At 50.2% G+C, this 9,798-nt stretch overlaps 2 protein-coding genes across 7 annotated transcripts in view; both read right to left on the bottom strand.

The window, feature by feature from the left end:
• Positions 1–298: 298 nt before the first annotated feature.
• On the bottom strand, positions 299–4,916 carry NRM (nurim (nuclear envelope membrane protein)). The gene is made up of 4 exons (XM_010848153.1): positions 3,003–4,916; positions 2,243–2,439; positions 1,463–1,639; positions 299–1,135 (listed from the first exon to the last, which is right to left on the bottom strand). Exons 1-4 carry the CDS (start codon positions 3,133–3,135, stop codon positions 854–856), a joined length of 789 nt encoding a protein of 262 aa, XP_010846455.1. The 5' UTR covers positions 3,136–4,916; the 3' UTR covers positions 299–853.
• Positions 4,917–5,146: 230 nt separating this feature from the next.
• The window catches only part of MDC1 (mediator of DNA-damage checkpoint 1), a 13,964-nt gene continuing 9,312 nt past the window's right edge, over positions 5,147–9,798 (bottom strand). For all 6 annotated transcript variants that reach the window (XM_010848148.1, XM_010848147.1, XM_010848151.1 and 3 more), the window contains 6 exons: positions 8,646–9,798; positions 8,442–8,561; positions 8,139–8,321; positions 7,795–7,920; positions 7,591–7,701; positions 5,147–6,657 (listed from right to left, as the gene is read on the bottom strand). In XM_010848148.1, coding sequence (XP_010846450.1) covers positions 6,490–6,657; positions 7,591–7,701; positions 7,795–7,920; positions 8,139–8,321; positions 8,442–8,561; positions 8,646–9,798 — 1,861 coding nt within the window. In that variant the 3' untranslated portion in view covers positions 5,147–6,489. The remainder of the gene's footprint in view (positions 6,658–7,590; positions 7,702–7,794; positions 7,921–8,138; positions 8,322–8,441; positions 8,562–8,645) is intronic.

Here is a 9,798-nt window from a genome sequence, read left to right as displayed (position 1 = left end):
GGGGCGGCCGCAGGAGCAGGGCTGGGAAACAACGGTTTCGGAAGCTCGCTCCCTACCCGAACCTTTCGCCCCACTCTTCCGTTTCAGCCCGTCCCCACCCGGGTCTGCAGCGAGAAAATTGGGAGATTTGGAGGAAAGGGGACCGGGTGCTCCGGGAAGGGGGTGGAGGGCTGGGTCCGCGGGGAGTGGCCGCCGCCCAGCGGTCACCAGAAGGCGCGGCCGATGCCCAGACTCCAATGTAACTCGCCTTTCCCAGAGCCAGCCCTGCAGCTTTGAGAGACACTGACAGACTGCATTCTACACGTAGAAAAACCAGACTGAATTTTATTTTCCTGTAGCGCGAGTTCCTCGGGAGAGCAGGGAGCCTTTAGTCACCTTAGCTAAGAGCGGGAGAAACCGCTCAACTAGGTTCAGGAGGATGGAGCCTAGGGGCGGGGCCTAGGGACCTGGAACGGCCAGACAGTGGGCCTTGGTCCAGCTCCTGGGAGGGAGCTAGACGTGGAGAAAGGATCCCTGAGGCGCAGAGGGTAGTAACAGGGCTAAGGGAGTGGTCAAGCCAGACTCTTCTCTTGGTGAGGAAATTGTTAATGGAGGGTCAAGCCCTGAACTGTAAGTAGAGGGATAAGTTCCCAGCCACTCCTTCCTGGCTGGTGAGAAGTGGCCCTTGGAGTCCAATGGCTGAAATTCAGTATGGAGCTGGAACCAAGGAGTGGAGGCTCAAGCAAGGAAAGGGACCACTCCTTCAGTCCATTGATTTGGGCCTCTGGTCTGAAGCAGTCAAGGCCTGGATGTTAAGGGAATTTGGGATAGGAGGGAGAGAGGAAGTACAGGGCTTGCAACCAGGGTTAACCCCTTACTCAGCCTCCCCATCCTGGGGCCGGGAGAGCAGGTGGAGTTTTCTTTGTAGCTGGGCCCGGAGGTAGCGGAGATCATGCTGGTCCAGTCCGTGAGCCAGGCCCAGGTAGAGGGTAAGGAGGAGAGCAAGGAGCAGGCGGTCAGTGCCCAGGGTGGGTACCACCCATAGCACAGTCAGCAGCTCCACGCACACTGGATGGCGCAGGTGGGAGAAGAGTCTCAGAGCCCGGGGCGACTTCAGGGCCAGAGGCTCGCCCAGCCCCAGCACATGGTAGTACACCTAGCAGAGGGAGAATGGCTTAGAAATGGAGTCAAGCCCTTGTCACAACTTAACTGCCTCTTTCCTCCCCTTCTGGGCACCCTCCTTCTATGACAGGCTCAGGAACCACCCTTCTGAGACTGGGGGTCCCTGACCCTCATCTCTGGCCCATGAACCTTCCCAGGCCCAAGAAGCCCATGATTCCTAGCCTTTGGGGGAGGGCCGGGGGGAGACTATCTTATAAGAAAGGGAGGTGGAAGACAATGGGAGGCAGAGGGACATCCTTGGAGGGGAAAGAGGTATTCTAGAAAGGATCAAATGTCTTGGGTATGGATCTGGGAGCCTCACCTGTTTCAGGCCCATGAGCTCTGCATAGTCGAAGACAAGAAGGATGCTGAAGATGAGGAGCCAGGAAATGACATGGAGGACAAAGCAGAGGAGGGGCACCCAAGTGGCCCACGGCTCAGTCCGAGTCTCCCACAACACAGGACCCCTGGGCACGGGCTCCCAGTACCGCATCACCAGCTGAGAAAGGAAGAGGGACTGGGTTTTCCAGCAGCCCACCCTTGACAGACCCAGACCCAGGGGCTGCCCCCAGTCCAGGCTGGCCGGCTGTTCTCCCCACCTCTATCATGAGCATGTTCACCATGTGGAGGGTGCTGGGTGGGGTCCTAAGGATGTAAGAATGACATGTCTCTACTCTGAGGACTTAGAGAATGGATGAGAGTGACCAGATAGGCACGCACACTAGCCTATGCCAAGCACCCACTGAGAAGACAGGTGAGTACTAACTGGGAAGCTTTCTCTTGAGATCTAGGGAAGTGCTTTTGAAGAAAGGATAAGACTGAAGAGGTGTTAACAAGGCACTCTCAAGCGGGACAACATGAACAAAGTTGCAAAGGTGAGAATGCACACATCGTGCCCAGTGGATAACAAGCAGTACATACTTCTTGATAAAAAACAGAATGTGTGCTGTGAAAGAATGGGAGCTGAGATTAGTCCTGAACACCCTCAGTTCTCCTCCTAAACCCACACTTTATCCAAAGCCTGAGGTTCTTGCAGCTCCAATCAATGACATCCTTCACACATGCTGTTTCCCTTGAGGACTCAGCTGCTAGGGCTTCATACCTGCAAGGCCAGGGCAGTGCATGCCACGTACAGTGACCTCTGAAGGACCCCAAAGTACCGGGACATCCATTCCTTCACGGTCTCAGTTGCCATGAGGCTGTGCTGCCCCACAAACAGTAACAGGAGCCCCAGATCCCAAACCAGCGGGACAAGGATGCTTTGGTCCTGCAGGGCAGCCAGCCATCCCTGGCGGGCATCTAGCGGGAGTTGGAAAAAGGTACAAAAGATCAAGAAGACTGTGGGAAACACTGTCTACCTTCATCTCCTCCTGGGGACCCCAGGCCATGTCCCTTAATGCTTTCAAGAGCCCTATCGCTTCCTCTCTAGGCTTTGCCCACCTCATTTTGCTATTCCCTGTTTCTCCCCTTTTCCCCATGCTTCTTTCAGAGCTGGGGAAGAACATTCCTGTTGGGCAGTCACGAAAGGCATGGCTGGAGTGCCCTTCTTGTTTCAGTTCTCCAAATGCTCCCTCTTTGTAACACCCTCTATAGTCCTCTCTAAGAAGCACTTTTCTGAGAATATTCTGTTCATTGCCCTTTCCCTCCCTCTCGGTTCTCACTCTCCCGCCTCTCCAAACCGCTAATCCCAGAGTTCCTAATTTAGCCCTCCAGTCTCCTCGGCCTTGTCTCGGCGGCTTTCAAGGCTCTAGTTCCCTCTCCAGGACTTCCCCTGTCATTTGTCTCCAAGCCCCGCCCCACGCTCCCTCTGCTCCGGCTCCACCTCCCTACCCTAGAGCTCATCCTCCGTCCCTCCCGCTCACCTGGACTGCCAGACTCCGAGATTCTTCCAAGAAGTGGCCGAAGGGAGGTAAAGCGTACGAACTCCACTCCAGTGCCAAAGGCCAGGATGAAAGAGGCGAGGGCAGCAGGGATCAGGAGCAGTGCAGGGGCCATGGCGAGAAGTGGAGGGGTGGGGAAAGGGGCGGGTTTGGGATTCCCGCGGCCGCAGGCTCCGCCCCGGCCCCGCCCCCAGCCTGGAACCCTTCCTGGCGTGGGGCGGGGCTCCCGCGCGCCTGCGCCGGGTTTCCGGCCGGTGCGCGCAGCTCGCTCACACCCAGCTGCGGAGCAGCACCTCTGGGTTCCTTTCCCCACCCGACGATCTCCGCGTCACAGAAGGGAGTGTTAGAATCCTGAGTAAGGGATGAAAAGGGCAGAGGTTGTGCAGTCACTCACGTGGGTTGAATCGCAGCTGGGTTACTTTTCTCATTCAAAATGAAGACTATTTCCCTCTTGCGGGGTTCTTGCAGAAATAGCATTATGAACCAACCCCCTTTCCTTTAACAGCTTTGACTTGAAAACAGCCAGAGTCAGAGGTTACAAAGCCTCAGTTAACACTTTAGTAATGAGCGGTGAGAGAACGGAAGACTGTTGACCTAGGCTGAGAACCCAAAGCTCTGAATCACCGATTGCAGCTTGTTAGGTGAAAAAGAGTGACTATTTTACCACAAATTAATGCTTATTCTGTAATGTGTTATAAAGTTGCCTCTCCACTTGCCAAGGGCAGAGAACTTGTCTGTAACACTGAAAGACTGGGTCTAATAATGCCAAAGGTGGCTGTTTTGTAACCATGAGTGTAACAATATGTTAAAATATTTGTGATAGAAAACTTTGTTATAGTTGTAAATTTTGTAGTAGGTTAAACTTGTGATAATTAACTACCTATGACTTTAGTCTGAAACCTCATTAGTTTGACTCCACTTACTAGTCAGAAAGCACTAAGATCTTTTGTCCAAAATGTTTTCCTACAGATCTATTTGTAATACCTACGGACGAACATTCACATCTAAAAATCAAAATAAAAGCAAGGTTTTTCTCCACTAAATATCATGTAGCTAAGGACCTAGGCATAAGCTAGTAAGGACCTTAGAGATCGTTAAGCTAATTCTTTCAGATGATAGACGAAACATAGGCCTAAAGAGATAAAGAAAATTTCCTAAGATAAGGAACTGCTAGTCCTGTGGGCTCAGGGATGACAAAATTGCCCAACAGCATGCCACAGGCTCTACATTCCTTTCCACTCCCAGACTCAGTACTCCCATTCTCCTCTGAATCAAAGCTGTTGTGAACTGTGCTACCAGACAGCACGTTTCCCTCCTGATTCACTCTCCATCCTGCTTTCTGCCTCCGGAAGCTGTCCTGAATGTACCTCATCAAAGAACATCACAGCTTTAGAGGGAAGCCTCTCTATATAACTGTTCTGTCTTGGCAAACCTTTTGGGTTCACAGGTGGTCACAACAGACCTGTGGGTACTGGGATACTGCAATATTCTTTGTGATTGCTCTACACTCTGCCTCCTAATTTTCACTTCATTAAACGCTCTCCAAATTATCTTGACTGTGCCGTTTGTTGTTAGGATCCTGATGGATTGACATTACACGATGTACTACGTATGAGCTGTAGGATTCATTGGCAGTGTAAGAAAAGATGTCTTCTCTAGAAATTTGAATTGGGGCACTTAAATGTTACCAGTCATAAGTGGATGTGCACATAAGTGGTAAGCGGGGCTATAGAGGCAGCAGGTGCTGTAAGAAATCCAGAACCTCAAGGACTCAGACAGCAGCAGACAATACAGGCCTTTGGGTAGGGCAAGGGGACTACTATTTATCTAGGTCCTACTGTGGGCCACACCCACAATGGCTGTGCTTAATATATAGTGAGGTTGGGTATGTTTAATTTTTTTAATTTATGTTTTATTTGGCCAGCAGCATGTGGGATCTTAGTCCCCTGACCAGGGATCGAACCCATGCCCCCTGCATTGAGAACACAGGGTCTTAACCACTGGGCCACCACAGAAGTCGCAAGATTGGATATGTTTAAAAGCTAGCACAGTGTTTGGCAAAGCTAATGCTGTTTCTACTACACCAAAGTTTTCCAAACTTAAGTATAACTTAACTTGCAGAAAAGTGCACAAAACCAATCTATTTTTTTTAATCGAAGTGAAATTCACATAACATAAAATTAATCATTTTAAAGAGAACAGTCCAGTGGCATTTAGTACATTCATAATGTATGCATCCACCACCTCTATCTAGTTCCAAAGCATTTTCTCTTCACCCCAAAATAAAACCATGAACCTGTTAAGCAATTACTCCCCATCTTCTCTCCCCGAAAGCCCTTGACAAGCACTGCCTACTGTCTCTATGGACTTACCTATTCTGTGTATTTCCAACAGGTGGAATCATACAATGTGACTTTTTGTGTCTGACTTCTTTAACTTAGCATGCTTTTGAGGTTCATCCTCAAAATACTGTAGCACAATTAGTACCTCATCTCCTTTTATGACTGAATATAATACTCCATTGTATGGATATGCCACAATTTGTTTATCCATTCATCTGCTGATGAACATTTGTGCTTTCATCTTTCGGCTCTTGCGAAAGTGTTGATATGAACATTTGTGCAGATGTATTTGTTTGAACATCTGTTTTAATTCTTTTGGCTGTGTATCTATGAGAATTGCTGGATCATATGGTAATTCTATATTTAACTTTTGAGAAACTGTCAAACTGCTTACCACAGTGGATGAATCACTTTACATTCCCATGAGCAATGCATATGGGTTCTAATTTCCTCAAATCCTTATAATCAACCAACTTTTAAGATTTACAAAATAAAACTGCACTACACCATAAGGCACAGAGTGAATATTTATTTATCACAGACATTAAGCCTAGGCTTTAAATTTATAAATACTAGAAAAGCAAGCCAAAAAAAAAAGAGATAAATTGCAGAGATTAGCTCAATGTCAAAGCTAAAGGATGCTTCTAACAAGATGGGGTAAGGAGAAAGGAAAATATTTTAGGGACGTTCCATAACTCCACCCTCAAACTTACTCACTCCAAGCATCTTTTCAAGTTCCTGACACTAAAATTGTTTTCACTATCTTGTACAGGATGAGTAAGAATCCCAGAAAGAAAAGATGAGGAGAAGTAAATGGCTTCCAAACAGGAGGCAGGACACTGTGTGTGCCACAAAGCAATCGGTACATCCGGCCAGCTAAATATGAGCAGTGACTTAAGATATCTGAGCCTGGGACTGGCCAATTTTAAATGGCCATTTAAGAAAACCCATGGCTCCCAATCTCCCTATCTTTGTTTACCAAAAGGCCTGTTTTGGCCCCACGGATGTTCCAAGACAAATCAGATCAGACACCCCAATCTTTTCTAAAGCCCTAAGTTCTTTCTTCTGAATATTTCTAACATTTTCTGTATTGGTCCGGGAGGGAAAAGGGTACCAGGGTGGGGTTTTCAGGTGGATGACATTTCCACAGTGGAGAAGGCAAAGGCCTCTGGCTTGACTTCCTGCTTCAGTACTCCCGTCAGCAGGAACTCGGGTGAGAGGACAGGCAGCCCAACCCGATATGGAACGGCACATCGAGGGAAGTCCTGGGAACATGTGATCACGACCCTCTGAGGCTGGAGAAAGACAAAGAGCGAAAAGAGAAAGTCAGGGGTGAAAAAGAATCCAAGAAATAGGTTCAGGACTCATTGATCACTCTGAGCATCACTAAGATAATACCTCCTGATGGGAAGTCACATGGCACACACTGTCTACGCAGAACTCTTGCCAGAAAGTTGAACCTGAATTTGTTCAAGCTTTTTAAATGAACTATGATTTATAGGAAATACAGAAGATAGAAAAACAAGGTAAATGATATAACAAGAGAGCAAACAGAAAAATCCAGACCATGAGACATCCTAAAGGAAAACTGACCTAGTTTCTGCCAGAAGTCAGTTGCAGAAAAAAGGCTGGGTGGGTTGGGGTGGATGCTCTAGACTAAAAGTGAATTAAGAGATACAGCAATTGTGGCAATACATGGACTTTGCTTGAATCCTTACTTGAACTGTAAAAAGACACTTTCAGATGACTGGAGAAATTTGATGAATGGACTATGAAAGTGACAGAAAACAACTTAATTTTGTTATTGACTAAAAGCGACATGTGATTGATTATACAGAAATGTGCCTATTTCTTACAAATGTATATTTTAAGTATGTAGGAAAAAATAATAATGATGTTTACAGATTCCCTTAACAACCTCAGCGAACAAAATGAAAAAAAAAGAAAAAAAGGGAATGACAGAGCAAATGCAGCAACATCTAAATTAGTCTGTTGAATCTGAGTGATTGGTATACGGAGGTTCGCTGCATTGTTCCCTTTGTGTACATTTGAAAAGACTGTAACTATAAAAAAAACCAGCAGACCTCTTCCCTCTTCTCCACCCGTTTCTTGTACCACAGGACTTCCCCAGCCTCTCACTGCTCCGTGCTGCCAGCTGCACCTCCATTTCTCCTCTCACCTGTACCCATTCTAGCCACCTCTCTAGACCCTCAGCACACCACCCCTACCTTGTAGGACCGAGGCATGCTGGGCAGGATGGCGCCTCCACAGCAGTTGATGATTTCTCCCATCTGAGGTGGCGGTGGCTGGACTCCGGGGGTCACGTGAATCTCATAGCCCTAGGAGGGAGGAAACAGTGGAGACAGTAGATTCTCTGAGAGGCTGTGGACGGCTGGGAAATGGCTGAACCGGGGGTCAGAAGACAGCCTCACCTCCAGCAGCCTTCGCTCCCGAGCTCGGCTCAGGGCCTCCCGAAGGCTGAAGCCGAAGTTCTTCTCCTGCTCAGGATCAGTCACCAAATATTCGTCCGGGGGCAAGAAGCAGCCTGCCTTGCGGGACTAAGGACGGTAAAGGTCAGCACCAAAGCTCAGCCCAGCCCTTCACCCAGCTCTTCTGTATAGAGTTTACAATAGGGAGCTCAGGGAATGAAGCCTTCTGCTTCACTAACCTCATCTTCCTGTAGCCACGCTCCTCCCACCACTTCTTAAAGCCTCACCTGAGCAGCCTTCTCCTGTCACTGTCTCTGCGAGTCTGTCACCATCTCCTGGTTTCTCACCTCATGCAGCCAGGCCAGGGAGAGGATGGGGATGCCCCGGCCCAGGGCACACAGAAACTTGACCGTACGGCGGATCCGATCAGTCACCAGGTGAGAAGCCTCAGCCACTGAGCTGGCCAGACTGCCCCCCAGGGCCAGCACCGTCCTCTCTCCGCGAGCATCCACCACGCCCGTGAAGAGCACCTGTGAAGGGGGTTAGCCTGAGCTGGTACAGCAACCAGCCCCTCCCTCAAATCCCCTGGGTCTCCTTCCGTCCTCCCACATCTCCACCTCCCATGAGGCCCCATGGCCCGTCTCCTCTACTTTGGGGGCCGTGGACTCCTGGACAGGTTTGGTCCGTCGCAGGCTACGGCTCGGTCTTCCCTGGGACTCTTCCTCTGTCTGCTCTCTCCTTCTCTTGCCTGGACCTGGAATCACTACACCCTGGGGGATTGAGAGAGAACTTGGTGGAAGTTTCCGAGCCCCCAGGCCCTTTCCTAACTTCGTGGCCCCAAGCCCTCTCCTTACCTCTTCCTTCCTCGGCCTTACTGCTGGATTTTCTTCTTCCTTAAGGGATGCTGCCTTCTGAGGGACTCTCCCTCTCTGGAGCCGTTTTTGAAGTGGAGGTGAATGTGCAGTAGCTGAAGGCCTCTTGCGGTTTTGAGAGGCCCTAGGCTGGGGCTCTGGGGTGAAGCCTGACCCATCAGCTGCCTCCTCCTTTGGCATCTGGGGAGTGTGAGGCGGTGCCTCAGGGAGCTGGGCAAAGGCAGGCTCAGAAATGGTGCTAAGGGGCTTGGCTGCCTTCATTGCCCCATGTGTTTGGTTCCTTGAGGAGCGAGAGTTAGGTTCAGGGGGTGTGGTGCAGGGCTCATGAACATGAGCTGTGGGAGACCCATGTTTCCTAGTGGCCCTCGGCCTCAGGCTGCAGTTGACTTCGGGGATGCGGTCAGGGGAAAGAGGCTGTTCTGAGCGGACTGGAGACTGGAATTCAGGGGTAGTAGGAACCAGCACAGCACTTGCTGTAGAAGCCCTTCGTGTCCTGCTTGGACCACCCTGAGCTATGACCTTGGGAGTGACAGGCTGGTCTGTGGGGGAGGAAGGTTTGAGGTCAGGGGCTGTGGGTTCAGTTGGCTGGGATGTCTTGACAGAAGACCTATGTGTTTGGCTCTGAGTGGCCTGAGATGTGGGTTCAGGAGCGACAGACTGGTCTTTAGAAGTAGAAGGCTGAGGTTCAGGGACTGTGGGGACAACTGGTTCCGGGGTCTTGACAGAAGACCTATGTCTTCTACACTGAGTGGCCCAAGGACCAACAGGCTGGTCTGCAGGGGCAGAAGGCTGGAGCTCAGAAGCTGTGGGAACAACTGGTTCAGGAGTCTTGGCAGACGACCTACGTGTCCTGCCTCGAGGGGCCCGAGATGGGCGTTTGGGGGTGACAAGCTGGTCTGTGGAGGTGGAAGGCTGGAGCTCAGGTGTTGTGGTGGTAACTGGATCAGGGGTTTTGACAGAGGATCTCTGTGCCCTGCCCCGAGTAGCCCTAGATGTGAGCTCAGGAGTGATAGGCTGCTCTGTGAGGGCAGAAGGCTGGAGCTCAGAGGCTGTGGAGACAACTGGTTCAGGAGTCTTGGTGGAAGACCTAGGTGTCCTGCCTCGAGAGGCCCGAGACGTGGGTTTGGGGGTGACA

This window comes from Bison bison, unplaced genomic scaffold (assembly GCF_000754665.1).
Source record: "Bison bison bison isolate TAMUID 2011002044 unplaced genomic scaffold, Bison_UMD1.0 scf7180017864260, whole genome shotgun sequence".
Lineage (NCBI taxonomy): Eukaryota > Metazoa > Chordata > Mammalia > Artiodactyla > Bovidae > Bison > Bison bison.
This window is presented reverse-complemented; position numbering and strand designations above follow the sequence as displayed.